The sequence below is a fragment of the Protopterus annectens genome, chromosome 15.part0 (genome assembly GCF_019279795.1).
Source record: "Protopterus annectens isolate FY-2018-M chromosome 15.part0, PAN1.0, whole genome shotgun sequence".
In the NCBI taxonomy this organism is placed as follows: domain Eukaryota; kingdom Metazoa; phylum Chordata; order Ceratodontiformes; family Protopteridae; genus Protopterus; species Protopterus annectens.
Window position 1 is genome coordinate 70,907,009 of NC_056749.1, and position 19,345 is coordinate 70,926,353.

The 19,345-nt window shown below is 41.5% G+C and overlaps 2 protein-coding genes across 2 annotated transcripts in view; both read right to left on the reverse strand.

The window, feature by feature from the left end:
* LOC122789623 (circadian locomoter output cycles protein kaput-like) overlaps positions 1 to 19,345 on the reverse strand; it is a 1,222,827-nt gene that overhangs the window by 900,606 nt on the left and 302,876 nt on the right. The gene's annotated exons all lie outside the window — the stretch shown is intronic.
* The window catches only part of LOC122789788 (agglutinin-like protein 2), a 181,875-nt gene continuing 172,763 nt past the window's right edge, over positions 10,234 to 19,345 (reverse strand). The window contains exons 4-15 of the mRNA XM_044057230.1: positions 18,952 to 19,293; positions 17,880 to 18,497; positions 17,264 to 17,791; positions 16,521 to 17,159; positions 15,857 to 16,408; positions 15,071 to 15,622; positions 13,744 to 14,676; positions 13,142 to 13,648; positions 12,249 to 13,049; positions 11,647 to 12,153; positions 10,886 to 11,554; positions 10,234 to 10,790 (exon numbers count right to left, since the gene is read on the reverse strand). Of these exons, the coding sequence (XP_043913165.1) occupies positions 10,234 to 10,790; positions 10,886 to 11,554; positions 11,647 to 12,153; positions 12,249 to 13,049; positions 13,142 to 13,648; positions 13,744 to 14,676; positions 15,071 to 15,622; positions 15,857 to 16,408; positions 16,521 to 17,159; positions 17,264 to 17,791; positions 17,880 to 18,497; positions 18,952 to 19,293 (7,205 nt within the window). The remainder of the gene's footprint in view (positions 10,791 to 10,885; positions 11,555 to 11,646; positions 12,154 to 12,248; positions 13,050 to 13,141; positions 13,649 to 13,743; positions 14,677 to 15,070; positions 15,623 to 15,856; positions 16,409 to 16,520; positions 17,160 to 17,263; positions 17,792 to 17,879; positions 18,498 to 18,951; positions 19,294 to 19,345) is intronic.

Below are 19,345 nucleotides of genomic sequence, written 5' to 3' on the forward strand. Positions count from 1 at the left end.
GCCCTACAACCATGACATGGATATGTCCCTACATGTCCAGTTTTCATAATAGTGGATATGTTGGACATAGGTTCCTTGCAAAGCATGTCCTTCAAATTTCTATTCCTTCTGAAAGTGAACCTAGGTCTATCCCCAACTATCGCTGCTATCCTGTGATCTGATTGTAACACTTTCCAATTGCATTGTATAATGTCACAAATCCCCCCTATATCACTGCTATATGTAAGCAGTAATTGTCCTCGTGGAGGACCAAATCTATTGTGTCTTTTATTAGTACCTCCATCGGTACCCCTATGATACCATGGTTTAGCTGTCCCATCACGCTTGATTCTAATTTCTTCCAAGGACCTATCTAGCAACTGTCTATCATATCCTCTTTCTACAAGACCCATAAGGACGTCAGTCTCAATGTCAAACTGTTCCTCACTTATACAAAGCCGAGAAATCCTATGGACCTGTCGCTTCATTGTGTTCGTGAAAGTATGTCTAGGATGCATGCTGTCAAAAGAAAGCAGACTATTCTTCTTGTATAACATAGTATCTATCTTACCTAATGTATCTTTCACTAAACGTACATCCAAATAATCAATATCAGACGTCGAAGAACTAACAGTGAACCTAAAAACTGTGTGGTGTTTTCAAGATAACCCACAAAAGAAAATAATTGCTCAACTGTGGCCTTCCACAAAAAGAAAACATCATCGACAAAATGGGCATAATGTCGCAAATTATCAGGCGAAGGATGCGTGTGTTGAAACATCACCTCATCCCCCCAAAAAGCTAATACAAGGTTAGCATAAGAATTGGCACAGGGTGTGCCCGTGGCAACACCCGGTGCCTGCCTGTAGTAAGTCCCTTGGCATGTGACAATATTATGCTCAAGTATCACAGCCAGCAATCTGCAAACTCTTTCATTGCTGACGTCATCCAACTGTGCTTTGTTTTCCAAAACATGTTCTATGGCTTTGAGCCCATAGTCATTGTCAATCTCACCAAAAAACTTTTTCACATCCAAAGTGACAAACATATAATCTGAACATTTTGAACTCTCCATATAACAAGACAAACTGGTTAAAAAAATGTGCTGTGTCTCTCAAAATCCTGGGGTATAACTCAACCACCCGTCTTAGGGCACATTCAACCCAAATAGACACATTTTCAGTGGCCCAACCCCTACCCAAGACAATAGGTCTCAGGGGATGGTTGGAGCCATTTTTATGTAGCTTAGGTAAACCCTTGAACTCGGGAATCCTTGGATGTTCAATATGAAGGAATTCATATTGGGATTGCACTAACAACCACTTTTCTGCATGTTCATTAGCCGAGTCCTAATTTTATTTCTTAAAAGTGTTTACCATCACAGGAGATAAAGGTACAAAAGTAGATGTATCACTCAGCAACAAACATAGTTTGTCACAATAATCATTCTTATTTAAAATGACAATAGCCCCTCCCTTATCAGCTGATTTAATTACACTCCGATCATCCTGCTGCTACTGCTCTAAAGCAGTGCATTGCTCTTGTGTTAAATTATAATATCTACGTCTATGTTTAGGTTCATAGGTTCATAGGTTAGGGCATTTATAAGCATAGCCAGAGTGTGTGTGGCTTTCACCACCCCTTAGGATGAGAATACTATACCCATTAGTTTGCTGTGCCTCTGTCCAGCAGTGACACAGAGATGATTCCCGGGGTAAACCTACGATCTCCCATCCACTCGTCAAGATTTCTCTTGAACAGAGTCAGTGAGGGGCTCTGCCTCACATGGACTGGGATTCTGTTCCATAGTGTAGGGAGTCTCTGGGTGATGAATCTGTCCCTCCAGCATGTCCTATTTATATCCGTGTTGAGGTTTAAGTTTCTTGCTCTCGTGGCTCTGGTGGATTTGGATTTTTTGAGGTGGAGCATGTCCATTAATTCTGGGTTGGACATGGCCTTGTATGTCAGGCACAGATCACCTCTGAGCAGCCGGTATGTGACTGAATAGAGCTGGAGTTTCTTCAGTCGGGCAGCGTATGACATATGTTTGAGCCCCTTTATCCTTTTGGTGAGGAACTTTTGGGGTCTTTCCAACTGCTGCAGGTGTCGGGTAAGGTACATTGCGAATGGGGCGTTGTACTCAATCATTGGTCTGATAAGTGAAGAGTACAGGGGTACAATGACCTCTCCTGATCTGGATGTGAATCCCTTCATGATCAGGTGGGCAATGTAGAAGGTCTTCCTAACCACTTTGACATTGTGAGTGTCAAAAGAGAGGTTACTGTCAACTTGGGTCCCCAGGTCCCTGATAACTTCTTCCATGTTTAATGAATTACCACCTATGTGGTAATTAGGGGTTACCTTGTTTTTTCCAAAGGGTATGACTATACATTTTTTGGCATTTAGCTGAAGGCCATGGCTCTGGCACCAGTTATCCATTTCTATGAGACCTCTCTGGAGGATGTCTGTGTCTGATGGAGTGTCAATTATGGTGCCCAGTTTGCAGTCATCTGCAAATTTTGTCAGCCACAATCCCCCTATGTTTGCCTGCACTTCAGAAAAATAAATGCCAAACAAGAGGGGGCCCAGGACTGAGCCCTGTGGGACACCACTCGTGACCGGCTTAGAGTCTGACATGGCACCAGCAACTCTAACCCTGTGGGTTCTGTCCTTGAGCCAGTTTGCAACCCATCTTGTGACATATGGGTTTACATCTAAGCTGGTGAGCTTTTCTATGATGCCCGAGTGGGGTATTGTGTCAACGCTTTTGCTAGGTCAAGGTAGGCTGTGTGAACTGCCTTACCCTCATCAATGGCCTTAGTGATTGTTTGAAAAGTCGACCAAGTTCAAGAGGCAGGATCTGCCCTTGACAAAGCCAAATTGGGTAGGATCCAGTGTCTGTAGGTCCCCAATGTCTTTATTTATGAGTTCCATTATGATCCTCTCCATAGCTTTGCAGACAAGGCTCATCAAGCTTATGGGGCGGTAATTTCCAGGGTCCGTAGAAGCACCACCTTTGTGGAGTGGGACCACAGTTGCCGTACGCCATTCTTTGGGTACGTATCCTGTAGTAAGGCTAAGATTAAACAGCAGCCTTATGTGTGGGTTTAGTTCCTCATTGAGTTTGTGTAGCACACAGCCGGGGACACCGTCCGGTCCCATTGATGCTGTGTATTTTGCTTTAGAGAGAGCAGCTCTCACCTGGGCATCTGAGATGTTTGGGAGGCTAGACTCTGGTGGGATAGATATTTCTCCTTTTGGGGAGGGAGGAGAAATTTGCACTGAACCTGTCTGCCAGTATGTTGGCAATGTCTGTGGGTTCAGTGATTTTTGTATCATTTTGGACTAATTCTGAGCATATCTGGGAGTTTCCACCCAGGTTTCTAACATAGCTAAAGAAGGCCTTATGATTGTCTTTTGTGTCTTTAGCGATTTTTCTCTCAAAGTTGGCCTTGGATGATTTTATGAGTGATCGTAGTTTTTTGCTAGTATTGATCAGAGATGCCTTCCCTTTTAGGGATTTTGCTCTGTCATGTAGTAGCTTTCTCCTCTTGTTGTAGAGTTTGTTTATGGCTGGGGTCCACCAGACTGGGTGCCTGGTTTTGGTGGAAAGGGTCTTGATTTTATTAGGGATTGATTGATCCATACATTCCTGGAGGTGCTCGTAGAAGGCATTTGTAAGGGTTTCAGCAGCGTGGGGTGTGGTTTCCACTGGCTCGGGGGCCTTAAAGGATACCACTCCAGTCTTAAGAAGTGTGAAGTTTGCTTTTGAGAAGTTCTTCACTGTGGTCTTTTTTGCTGGGGATGGGGGCAGGATGTGGATCTCCAGCGAGATTAATTTATGGTCTGATCTCTCCAATGAGGGATATACTTCCAGTGTGGAGCATTTTGTCCCCATGTTTGTGATGATCAGGTCTAGTATATTTTCTCCTCTGCACATATTGTTTATCCTGCACATATTGTTCAGTCTCTGTCTGACACATCCTAACAAAAGTAGTGACCATAGGATTATTAATCAGTATGAAATCACTAAGTTTTCTCAACTCTGTAACTAATTCACAAGCCCTATCACAAAACCTGTTTTTTAAAGAAACATTTCTAGCAAAACACATGACATCAGTAATTACTTGACTGTACTCGGACATATTATCTGGAACAAACGTCAAACCCTTATTCAGCACCGAAAGTTGCTCAACCGATAACTGGACATTAGATAAATTATATACAATATTAGTGCTGTTAATAGTGTCCAAAGTCATTGTGAAACTCTGCATCTTTTTGGTCCCTTTGATAGGGAAAAGCTCCATTTCCTTGAGTTTTTCTTTTTCACAGGAGTTAGTAACATCTGAAAATGTATACTGTGGAAACCCGATTTTTCTTTGGGCCTAGCTCCCAATAGTAAAGGAGCTCCCTGGCTGTTAGATGCTACATCCCCCTGTGCTGGAAACACCGACATGGGGAAGCCATTGTTTTGAGTTGTCGTTTTCATTTCAGGAAAGTTATTCTGCTCAGTCAAAGCTGTCGAACTGGTCAGATTCTCATGCGTCATGCCAGTATCACTTGGATATCCTGCTGGCTGCTTTGTACCAGCTGCTTTTCATGTAGCTGGTTTGAAGCAGGCTCCCTACCACCCTGTGTAGAGCCTATTCTCTCGTTCATCGTTGGTATCACGTGGTCAAACAAAGATGCGTCCTGTTGCAAAAGCATTATATTCCCGTAAGAATTTCTTTAATTTCACACGCTGTAGCCTGGTGCCAAAAGCCGCTAGCATGTAAAATAAATCACTGACATGAACTGAATGTTGTTCTTCTTTAAACTGAAGCTCAATGTCCCTTTTCAGAGACTCAACATCACTTTCTAATTGTTTCTCCTCTGGAGTGAAGAAATCTATAAGCAGTTTCATGTATGTTAAACTGGTTTGTAAATTTATCTCCTGCCATCTGGCAAGCAGCTCAGGGTACACCTCACCCTGTGTAGGCATACACAAGATGCGTAAACCCCTGGGTACAACGTTATTTTTGATGCACGCTTCTAAATGAAATCTCTGCCACTGTAAGCATTTCAAATGAGTGGCACTTCTATATAGTCTATTTAGCATATCTTGGAGATCAATCTCACCTCAGCTATTGAAGTCCAATTCCATGTTTCTTGAGGCTAGGCTCCTTATATCCATATGCAGGAATGGATTGACAGAAGTGCTGAATGCAGCTCTAATGTTTTCATTCATTCGAGGTGGCATTGATTGTAATGGACGATAATCAAGTTCTATATCTTCTCCCCTCTTCTCGGCCATGTGTGCAGGAATTCACAAACAAACAATGAATCCAAAAAACTGAAAAGTCCTGCACCTACGTCTTTATGCCAAAAGCAGAAGAAATCCAAATATATAAATATGGCAAAAGACACCACAGCAGAGGCACAAATAAAACCAGTTTTAAATTTTATTAAAAATAGAAGTAAGCACTTTCAGGCAAACATGCCCTTCATCAGACAATAAGAAACAGTTAAAAACAAACATTTAAACATACTGTTGTCCAATCACATTCAGTAGTGTACCCTCCTTTTTCTCAGAACAGGTTTTAAAGGCACAGTTACATTTAAACCAGGACTCTTTGTCAGCCCCAAGTCTGTGTGTGTAAGTGTGATTTAAACTAGAGAAAAAGTGCATGTACATAAATGTGTATGTTAGAGTGCATGTTAGGGTGTATGTTAGGGTGTATGTTAGGGTAGAGTCACAGGCTACATCTCAGTTGCTGGTTCACTGACTAAGTGTTAACTTTTCCTTTCCAGCTGTAAAATGGCTAGAAAACTACAGTTCTTTATACCTATATAAATTTTATGTTTGCAGTTTGTTACTGGTAGATATCACTGAAAATTTATAAAACAGATGACGGTGGTAATCCTTTGGTTTATACTTTGTGAGACATATTCAGCATTAAGTATACCTGAGGCATTCTGCATGCTTCCAGTTTTAAAAAGATTTCTTTCTGTACCTTCAGGTTCTACATACATTTGTTCGTCAACTACATAAGACACTTGTCAGTTGTACTGTAGCAGTTTTTTTTCAGTCATTATGACATCAAGGCCAAAAATAGCCATCAAAATGAGACTGGAACCTGGGGCACATTTTGTTGGTTTTAGCATGTTGATGTTAATGGGGTTTGTATGGATTGTAGCCTTGGAGTCCAGACTGGAGGAATTCTTGATGATGTTAATGTCCAGTAGAGTTAAAGTAATCATAGTGGGAGTAGCTAGAGTCCATGTCAGAGGAGCTTTGGACAGTGTTAAGCAGCAGTGGGTGTCTAGTGGAGTTGCAACAATTGTGGTACCAACATTTCATTTTATAACAAGTAGCTTTTTTATTTAAGAGTCTGCTGGTCTTTAATTAATATTCTACCTAAATTTTATTTACTGTGGTTGGCTGCTTGTGGAATTCATGGACTCACAATTTAATTCTTGGAATTGGTTTAAAAAAGGCTTATTACATCTAAAATTTTGATTTCTGAACAATTATGAGTCAAGCGTTGTTTTTGACAGGGTGTTTAAATAAACTGGCTACAAGTAGACATGACACAGGATTTTTATCCTGTGAAGTTTTATTGCCTGTGTTTTATCTTTCTAGATGCCTGTAGTTACTTTTTTTTTAATTTAATTTTATGTAAACAAGTGTCTCAGTGAACATTTTCTTACAAATGTACTTAATTTTATATGTCATTTTTTTAGTAATATCCTAAGCGTCAATATTCATTGTTAGAGTTTACGTTTTTGAGAAGTGCTTATTTATTCAAGCACAACAATAAATGTGCACTTGATTAGTTTAACACTCGCCATTAAGTAAAGGCATTGCTAATAATCCTCTGGTCCTATTATTTCATTATCTGGTCATCTGGTCCTGTATTTCATTATCTGAGTCTGCCATTTTCCTCAGTGTGACTTTAAATAAGTCACGTCCGAGTTCTCTTGGGTTACACCAAGTATGCTGTCATCTACTTCCCTCACAATATTCTTACCTTTATTCACTGCACCAGTACAAATTAAATACCTTGCTGGGGCAGACTTGCTGTCAGGTGCCACAACCTCATGGGGTTTTTCTGCACCTTTGGCTACTTGTTACTTTTATCATCAACTGCTTCTCAGTGACTGACTGTCAGGCATTCCTGCCTTCCACCATACATCTAAATATCAGGCATTATCCTTTACTAGCGGCCTTCCACCATACATCTAAATATCGGGCATTATCCTTTACTAGCGGCCTTCCACCATACATCTAAATATCGGGCATTATCCTTTACTAGCGGCCTTCCACCATACATCTAAATATCAGGCATTATCCTTCTCTAGGCTTACCCTCTGACTTCCATGCATTGTCCTTTCTGCTTGTTCTTGTTTACTTATGTCAGTCCCAGCAAAACCACCAGCTACCTCTTGGGCAGAAGCAGTTCATGTTTCAGCCTCTATCAAAAATGTCCTCATACGGCTTTTGTACTTCTGCCACTGACTCTACTGCCACAGCATGTAGATAGACTGCTGATTCTGTAAGGGGGGTGGGGTGCTGTATTCATGAGGGTTCCTCCTTTGAATGAGATGCCTAGTAACTGTGAACCTGTTGCCATCCATTCCCTATTGCAATATTCCCAGTTTACCATTTTTGTAGGATAACATAGGCAATTCATTCTTCAAGGGCAAAAGGGAAAATGAAACACTTAAATATAAAGTTGTTTGCTAGCAGCAACCTTTTCATTTGTTACAGATCTCTTTAATGTGGAATTATTCAGATGACATTTACGTCTGCAGAGACTGTGCATATTGACTGATTTTGGCGGACTGTAATGACAAAAGTTTGAGTGGCCTTTTATGGTTGAAATGTTCTGAAATGGGCAGTTTTGTCATTATTGGTTCATATGTTTTGTTTCATTGCTTACTGTAAAAATGTTCAAAACTATACATTTAAAACAGGTCCCTATTAAATTATCGAACGTTTCAAACTTTGAATGTCATATGGTCGACACCATATAATCAAACTCTGAAAAGTTCGAAGGTGAAAGGCAATGGCTCCATATGTGCAAAATGGGAAAATTCCCCTTTTCTGCACTGAAGTGCTGTCTCAGAGTTGGTATATTTAAATAGGGGGTTATGGGGGATGCAGGGGGGCTTGCCCCCTGCTCTGAGCATTAAGATAAGTGTTTTCTTTTTTTTTACATTTTTATTATATATTCGAAGACTCAAGTTTCGCTCATATGTTGTCGAACATATGAGGTTCGAAATTTTGAAGTTTCGAATATATAATATAGACCCTTTAAAACATGCTCTAACATGTGGCACTGTATTACACAAGGGTTATAATTTAATACAATCAGGAAGGTGAATCAAAGAACTCTCTGCATTTTTTCATGATCCTAAAAATGTGTTCAAGGGGTCTATAATTTGAAAATAGCACAAACGTAAACTTAATCTGCCACAGGCCAGATGCATTTTCTTTGAATGCGTATTTCAAAGCTGTTTCAACGAATGTGAGTTTCAAAAGCAGAGAAGTTTTTAATGCTTATCTGTTTTCATTGTGAGACTGTATTGCTTTGTTTAGCAAATGTCTTTCAGCGTTTGTGTTATAAAATTTGAAATAAAAGTTTTAAATTAAATCCAAATATCTGTAACCATTGTAGAACTAAAGCAAAAAAACAGTATGCAAACTTTGAGTTTTGAACAGTGTTTATGGTAACTGGAGAAAAATAGCAAAGCAATGGGACTCTGGAATGGCTGTGTGTGTGTGGGGGGGTGAGTACAGGGGGGCCCATTCCATTACCCTGCCTGGGGCCCCATTTGACCTTGAGCCAGCTCTGGGGACAAGGAGCCTATACAATGAGTAAGTAAATCAGTTAATGCAAAACAGTACAAGATATGAGTCCCCCCATGCCCACACAAACCCTACTACAGCATGTAATGCCACAATCACCATGTTAGTAGTACATGCAGCTAGGGCCATGCCTGCAAACAAAATAAGTTCACAAGCATAGCACTTAACACATCATTGTAGCACGTTTGTAATCAATGCACTGCACTCTAGCTATTTGAAATATTATGGATTTTAGATCCTTTATTTGAAACTCTCTCTATATAGATAGATATAGCTCTCTCTCTCTCTCTCTCTCTCTCTCTCTATAAATATATGTATATGTTAACACATACACATCACACTCACTGATTCACTCAGACAAAAGCATCCTGATTATTACTACTTTCCATTCATTATTAATACTTTCCATTCATTATTAATACTTTCCAGTCATTATTAATACTTTCCATTCATTATTAATACTTTCCAGTCATTATTAATACTTTCCATTTCCTTGGTTATCAGCATTTTACCCTTTTAGTCAGCTCAAGCCTTCATGAGTTATTCTGTTCTCATACAAATAATGCAATTTCATTGTTTTTATTTTGTTTTGAATCATTTTGCAAAAAATGAATAGAAATACACAAACACTCAAAAGGGTAACCACAGGTTTTAGTGCTCTTTATATGTCCTGATAAGTGGGGTGCTATTCAATCATCATTACTGCAAGAACTGTGGTAATATAGAACCAAACCCTGCTGACCATAACTTAGGTGTGCATGCATTTGGTCATATTACAGAACTGTACCCTACTGACCATAACTTAAGTTATGCATGCATTTGATCATGTGAGACAACAAATTTACAGCTGAGGCTTTACCAACTTGTGTGTCAGCAAAAAGGCTCTGTAACATGGCAACATGACATAATCATGAGTCTTAAATTGCCCAATAACAAAATTCTGAACAAAATAAAATAAACAGTGAACACAAAAAGTGCTGAATGTTGACTCACACAACACAGAAAGAGTTTAACATAAATGGAGTAGAGTGTTAATAAACTGAGCAGAGTAGACAGATTTCCCCAGCAACCACAGTCTTCAGCTCCTCCAGTGGGATATGCAGGCAAACTGAAACTTACAAACAGTCAAATATGTCTTACATCTGCTATGAGGCCCCCTACCAATGAAGCCTACCTGGTAAACCTTCTGGACATACTCTCACAATGGCCAAACCTCCTCTCATCTCAGAGGAGAAGAAGAGGTTGGACTCCAAAGCTCTCGTGGATTCCCAAGCTCCTTGGTGTGTCTAGACTGTGAGCCCAGAAACCCTGAAGGGAACCTCATTTTTGCCAGCTGTCTTTGTGTATAATATAATCATTTCTGATACCACTCATAACTCATGATCATATGTGACGAGGGAGATTCAGGCTGACTGATAAAATGAGAGCTTTATCCTTGACTCATTTCTTACTTCACCACCAATGCCTGCTACAATATCTACAGTACTACCATGACTGCCTGGTACAATATCTACAGTACTACCACCACTGTCTGGTACAATATCTACAGTACTACCGCCACTGCTTGGTACAATATCTACAGTACTGTCACCACTGCCTGATACAATATCTAAAGTACTGTCACCACTGCCCAATACAATATCTATAGTACTACCTCCACTGCCCAATACAATATCTACAGTACTACCACCACTGCCTGGTACAATATCTACAGTACTGTCACCACTGCCTGGTATAATATCTACAGTACTACCACCATTGCCTGGTACAATATCTACAGTATTGTCACCACTGCCTGGTACAATATCTGCAGTACTGTCACCATTGCCTGGTACAATATCTACAGTACTGTCACCACTGCCTTGTACAATATCTACAGTACTGTCACCACTGTCTGGTATAATATCTACAGTACTACCACCACTGCCTGGTACAATATCTATGGTACTGCCACCACTGCCTGGTACAATATCTAGAGTACGGTACTGTCACCATTGCCTGGTACAATATCTATAGTACTACCACCATTGCCTGGTACAATATCTACAGTACTACCACCACTGCCTGGTACAATATCTACAGTACTGTCACCACTGCCCAATACAATATCTACAGTACTACCATGACTGCCTGGTACAATATCTACAGTAATACCACCACTGCCTGGTACAATATCTACAGTACTACCGCCACTGCTTGGTACAATATCTACAGTACTGTCACCACAACCTGGTACAATATCTACAGTACTGTCACCACTGCCCAATACAATATCTACAGTACTACCATGACTGCCTGGTACAATATCTACAGTAATACCACCACTGCCTGGTACAATATCTACAGTACTACCGCCACTGCTTGGTACAATATCTACAGTACTGTCACCACTGCCTGATAGAATATCTAAAGTACTGTCACCACTGCCCAATCCAATATCTATAGTACTACCTCCACTGTCCAGTACAATATCTACAGTACTACCACCACTGCCTGGTACAATATCTACAGTACTGTCATCACTGCCTGGTATAATATCTACAGTACTACCACCATTGCCTGGTACAATATCTACAGTATTGTCACCACTGCCTGGTACAATATCTGCAGTACTGTCACCATTGCCTGGTACAATATCTACAGTACTGTCACCACTGCCTTGTGCAATATCTACAGTACTGTCACCACTGTCTGGTATAATATCTACAGTACTACCACCACTGCCTGGTACAATATCTACAGTACTGTGACCACTGCCTGGTACAATATCTAGAGTATGGTACTGTCACCACTGCCTGGTACAATATCTACAGTACTGTCACCACTGCCTGGTACAATATCTACAGTACTACCACCATTGCCTGGTACAATATCTACAGTACTACCACCACTGCCTGGTACAATATCTACAGTACTGTCACCACTGCCTGGTACAATATCTACAGTACTACCACCACTGCCTGGTACAATATCTACAGTACTACCATGACTGCCTGGTACAATATCTACAATATTGTCACCACTGCCTATTACAATATCTACAGTACTGTCACCACTGCCTGGTACAATATCTACAGTACTACCACCACTGCCTGGTACAATATCTACAGTACTACCACCATTGCCTGGTACAATATCTACAGTATTGTCACCACTGCCTGGTACAATATCTACAGTACTGTCACCATTGCCTGGTACAATATCTACAGTACTGTCACCACTGCCTGGTACAATATCTACAGTACTGTCACCACTGCCTGGTATAATATCTACAGTACTATCACCACTGCCTGGTACAATATCTATGGTACTGTCACCACTGCCTGGTACAATATCTAGAGTACGGTACTGTCACCATTGCCTGGTACAATATCTATAGTACTACCACCATTGCCTGGTACAATATCTACAGTACTACCACCACTGCCTGGTACAATATCTACAGTACTGTCACCACTACCTGGTACAATATCTACAGTACGGATACCACTGCCAAATACAATATCTACAGTACTACCATGACTGCCTGGTACAATATCTACAGTATTGTCACCACTGCCTGGTACAATATCTACAGTACTGTCACCACTGTCTGGTACAACATCTACAGTACTACCACCATTGCCTGGTACAATATCTACAGTACTGTCATCACTGGCTGGTACAATATCTACAGTACTACCACCACTGCCTGGTACAATATCTACAGTACTGTCACCACTGTCTAGTACAATATCTAGAGTACTGCCACTATTAGCTGGTACAATATCTACAGTACTGTCACCACTGCCTGGTACAATATTTACAGTACTTTCACCACTGCCTGGTACAATATCTACAATACTACCGCCACTGCCTGGTACAATATCTACTGTACTGTCAACACTGCCTGGTACAATATCTACAGTACTGTCAACGCTGCCTGGTACAATATTTACAGTACTACCACCACTGCCTGGTACAATATCTACAATACTGTCACCACTGCCTGGTACAATATCTACAGTACTACCATCACTGCCTGGTATAATATCTACAGTACTACCACCATTGCCTGGTACAATATCTACAGTATTGTCACCACTGCCTGGTACAATATCTGCAGTACTGTCACCATTGCCTGGTACAATATCTACAGTACTGTCACCACTGCCTTGTACAATATCTACAGTACTGTCACCACTGTCTGGTATAATATCTACAGTACTACCACCACTGCCTGGTACAATATCTACAGTACTGTCACCACTGCCTGGTACAATATCTAGAGTGCGGTACTGTCACCACTGCCTGGTACAATATCTACAGTACTGTCACCACTGCCTGGTACAATATCTACAGTACTACCACCATTGCCTGGTACAATATCTACAGTACTACCACCACTGCCTAGTACAATATCTACAGTACTGTCACCACAACCTGGTACAATATCTACAGTACTGTCACCACTGCCCAATACAATATCTACAGTACTACCATGACTGCCTGGTACAATATCTACAGTAATACCACCACTGCCTGGTACAATATCTACAGTACTACCGCCACTGCCTGGTACAATATCTACAGTACTGTCACCACTGCCTGATACAATATCTAAAGTACTGTCACCACTGCCCAATACAATATCTATAGTACTACCTCCACTGCCCAGTACAATATCTACAGTACTACCACCACTGCCTGGTACAATATCTACAGTACTGTCACCACTGTCTTGTGCAATATCTACAGTACTGTCACCACTGTCTGGTATAATATCTACAGTACTACCACCACTGATTGGTACAATATCTACAGTACTGTCACCACTGCCTGGTACAATATCTAGAGTACGGTACTGTCACCACTGCCTGGTACAATATCTACAGTACTGTCACCACTGCCTGGTACAATATCTACAGTACTACCACCATTGCCTGGCACAATGTCTACAGTACTACCACCACTGCCTAGTACAATATCTACAGTACTGTCACCACTACCTGGTACAATATCTACAGTACTGTCACCACTGCCCAATACAATATCTACAGTACTACCATGACTGCCTGGTACAATATCTACAATATTGTCACCACTGCGTATTACAATATCTACAGTACTGTCACCACTGCCTGGTACAACATCTACAGTACTACCACCATTGCCTGGTACAATATCTACAGTACTGCCAAAACTGCCTGGTACAATATGTACGGTACTGTCACCACTGCCTGGTACAATATCTACAGTACTACCACCATTGCCTGGTACAATATCTACAGTACTGCCAAAACTGCCTGGTACAATATCTACAGTACTATCACCACGGCCTGGTAAAATATCTACAGTACTACCACCATTGCCTGGTACAATATCTACAGTACTGTCACAATTGCCTGGTACAATATCTGCAGTACTGTCACCACTGGCCGGTACAATATCTACAGTACTACCACCACTGCCTGGTACAATATCTACAGTACTACCACCACTGCCTGGTACAGTATCTACAGTACTGTCACCACTACCTGGTACAATATCTATAGTACTGTCACCACTTCCCAATCCAATATCTATAGTACTAACATGACTGCCTGGTACAATATCTACAGTACTGCCACCACTGCCTGGTATAATATCTACAGTACTACCACCATTGCCTGGTACAATATCTACAGTATTGTCACCACTGCCTGGTACAATATCTACAATACTGTCACCATTGCCTGGTACAATATCTACAGTACTGTCACCACTGCCTGGTACAATATCTACAGTACTGTCACCACTGCCTGGTATAATATCTACAGTACTATCACCACTGCCTGGTACAATATCTATGGTACTGTCACCACTGCCTGGTACAATATCTAGAGTACGGTACTGTCACCATTGCCTGGTGCAATATCTATAGTACTACCACCATTGCCTGGTACAATATCTACAGTACTACCACCACTGCCTGGTACAATATCTACAGTACTGTCACCACTACCTGGTACAATATCTACAGTACTGATACCACTGCCAAATACAATATCTACAGTACTACCATGACTGCCTGGTACAATATCTACAGTACTGTCACCATTGCCTGGTACAATATCTACAGTACTGTCACCACTGCCTGGTACAATATCTACAGTACTGTCACCACTGCCTGGTATAATATCTACAGTACTATCACCACTGCCTGGTACAATATCTATGGTACTGTCACCACTGCCTGGTACAATATCTAGAGTACGGTACTGTCACCATTCCCTGGTACAATATCTATAGTACTACCACCATTGCCTGGTACAATATCTACAGTACTACCACCACTGCCTGGTACAATATCTACAATACTGTCACCACTACCTGGTACAACATCTACAGTACTGTCACCACTGCCTGGTACAATATTTACAGTACTTTCACCACTGCCTGGTACAATATCTACAATACTACCGTCACTGCCTGGTACAATATCTACTGTACTGTCAACACTGCCTGGTACAATATCTACAGTACTGTCAACGCTGCCTGGTACAATATTTACAGTACTACCACCACTGCCTGGTACAATATCTACAGTACTGTCACCACTGCCTGGTACAATATCTACAGTACTACCACCACTGCCTGGTATAATATCTACAGTACTACCACCATTGCCTGGTACAATATCTACAGTATTGTCACCACTGCCTGGTACAATATCTGCAGTACTGTCACCATTGCCTGGTACAATATCTACAGTACTGTCACCACTGCCTTGTACAATATCTACAGTACTGTCACCACTGTCTGGTATAATATCTACAGTATACCACCACTGCCTGGTACAATATCTACAGTACTGTCACCACTGCCTGGTACAATATCTAGACACCACTGCCTGGTACAATATCTACAGTACTGTCACCACTGCCTGGTACAATATCTACAGTACTGTCACCACTGCCTGGTATAATATCTACAGTACTATCACCACTGCCTGGTACAATATCTATGGTACTGTCACCACTGCCTGGTACAATATAGAGTCGGTACTGTCACCATTCCCTGGTACAATATCTATAGTACTACCACCATTGCCTGGTACAATATCTACAGTACTACCACCACTGCCTGGTACAATATCTACAGTACTGTCACCACTACCTGGTACAACATCTACAGTACTGTCACCACTGCCTGGTACAATATTTACAGTACTTTCACCACTGCCTGGTACAATATCTACAATACTACCGTCACTGCCTGGTACAATATCTACTGTACTGTCAACACTGCCTGGTACAATATCTACAGTACTGTCAACGCTGCCTGGTACAATATTTACAGTACTACCACCACTGCCTGGTACAATATCTACAGTACTGTCACCACTGCCTGGTACAATATCTACAGTACTACCACCACTGCCTGGTATAATATCTACAGTACTACCACCATTGCCTGGTACAATATCTACAGTATTGTCACCACTGCCTGGTACAATATCTGCAGTACTGTCACCATTGCCTGGTACAATATCTACAGTACTGTCACCACTGCCTTGTACAATATCTACAGTACTGTCACCACTGTCTGGTATAATATCTACAGTATACCACCACTGCCTGGTACAATATCTACAGTACTGTCACCACTGCCTGGTACAATATCTAGAGTGCGGTACTGTCACCACTGCCTGGTACAATATCTACAGTACTGTCACCACTGCCTGGTACAATATCTACAGTACTACTACCATTGCCTGGTACAATATCTACAGTACTACCACCACTGCCTAGTACAATATCTACAGTACTGTCACCACAACCTGGTACAATATCTACAGTACTGTCACCACTGCCCAATACAATATCTACAGTACTACCATGACTGCCTGGTACAATATCTACAGTAATACCACCACTGCCTGGTACAATATCTACAGTACTACCGCCACTGCCTGGTACAATATCTACAGTACTGTCACCACTGCCTGATACAATATCTAAAGTACTGTCACCACTGCCCAATACAATATCTATAGTACTACCTCCACTGCCCAGTACAATATCTACAGTACTACCACCACTGCCTGGTACAATATCTACAGTACTGTCACCACTGCCTGGTATAATATCTACAGTACTACCACCATTGCCAGGTACAATATCTACAGTATTGTCACCACTGCCTGGTACAATATCTGCAGTACTGTCACCATTGCCTGGTACAATATCTACAGTACTGTCACCACTGCCTTGTACAATATCTACAGTACTGTCACCACTGTCTGGTATAATATCTACAGTACTACCACCACTGCCTGGTACAATATCTACAGTACTGTCACCACTGCCTGGTACAATATCTAGAGTACGGTACTGTCACCACTGCCTGGTACAATATCTACAGTACTGTCACCACTGCCTGGTACAATATCTACAGTACTACCACAATTGCCTGGTACAATATCTACAGTACTACCACCACTGCCTAGTACAATATCTACAGTACTGTCACCACTACCTGGTACAATATCTACAGTACTGTCACCACTGCCCAATACAATATCTACAATATTGTCACCACTGCCTATTACAATATCTACAGTACTGTCACCACTGCCTGGTACAACATCTACAGTACTACCACCATTGCCTGGTACAATATCTACAGTACTGCCAAAACTGCCTGGTACAATATGTACGGTACTGTCTCCACTGCCTGGTACAACATCTACAGTACTACCACCATTGCCTGGTACAATATCTGCAGTACTGCCAAAACTGCCTGGTACAACATGTACGGTACTGTCACCACTGCCTGGTACAACATCTACAGTACTACCACCATTGCCTGGTACAATATCTACAGTACTGTCACCATTGCCTGGTACAATATCTGCAGTACTGTCACCACTGGCCGGTACAATATCTACAGTACTACCACCACTGCCTGGTACAATATCTACAGTACTACCACCATTGCCTGGTACAATATCTACAGTACTGCCAAAACTGCCTGGTACAATTGTCACCACTGCCTGGTACAATATCTACAGTACTACCACCATTGCCTGGTACAATATCTACAGTACTGCCAAAACTGCCTGGTACAATATCTACAGTACTGTCACCACTACCTGGTACAACATCTACAGTACTGTCACCACTGCCTGGTACAATATTTACAGTACTTTCACCACTGCCTGGTACAATACTACCGTCACTGCCTGGTACAATATCTACTGTACTGTCAACACTGCCTGGTACAATATCTGCAGTACTGTCACCACTGGCCGGTACAATATCTACAGTACTACCACCACTGCCTGGTACAATATCTACAGTACTACCACCACTGCCTGGTACAATATCTACAGTACTGTTACCACTACCTGGTACAATATCTATAGTACTGTCACCACTGCCCAATCCAATATCTATAGTACTACCATGACTGCCTGGTACAATATCTACAGTACTGCCACCACTGCCTGGTATAATATCTACAGTACTACCACCATTGCCTGGTACAATATCTACAGTATTGTCACCACTGCCTGGTACAATATCTACAGTACTGTCACCATTGCCTGGTACAATATCTACAGTACTGTCACCACTGCCTGGTATAATATCTACAGTACTATCACCACTGCCTGGTACAATATCTATGGTACTGTCACCACTGCCTGGTACAATATCTAGAGTACGGTACTGTCACCATTGCCTGGTACAATATCTATAGTACTACCACCATTGCCTGGTACAATATCTACAGTACTACCACCACTGCCTGGTACAATATCTACAGTACTGTCACCACTACCTGGTACAATATCTACAGTACTGTCACCACTGCCCAATACAATATCTACAGTGCTACCATGACTGCCTGGTACAATATCTACAGTATTGTCACCACTGCCTGGTACAATATCTACAGTACTGTCACCACTGCCTGGTACAACATCTACAGTACTACCACCATTGCCTGGTACAATATCTACAGTACTGTCATCACTGGCCGGTACAATATCTACAGTACTACCACCACTGCCTGGTACAGTATCTACAGTACTGTCACCACTGTCTAGTACAATATCTAGAGTACTGCCACTATTGGCTGGTCAATATCTACAGTACTGTCACCACTGCCTGGTACAATATTTACAGTACTGTCACCACTGCCTGGTACAATATCTACAATACTACCACCACTGCCTGGTACAATATCTACTGTACTGTCAACACTGCCTGGTACAATATCTACAGTACTGTCAATGCTGCCTGGTACAATATTTACAATACTACCACCATTGCCTGGTACAATATCTACAGTACTGTCACCACTGCCTGGTATAATATCTACAATACTACCACCACTACCTGGTACAATATCTACAGTACTGTCACCACTGCTTGATACAATATCTACAGTACTGTCACCACTGCCTGGTACAACATCTACAGTACTACCACCACTGCCTGGTATAATATTTATTTTATTTTATTTATCATTTGTTGACCAGGAAAGTCC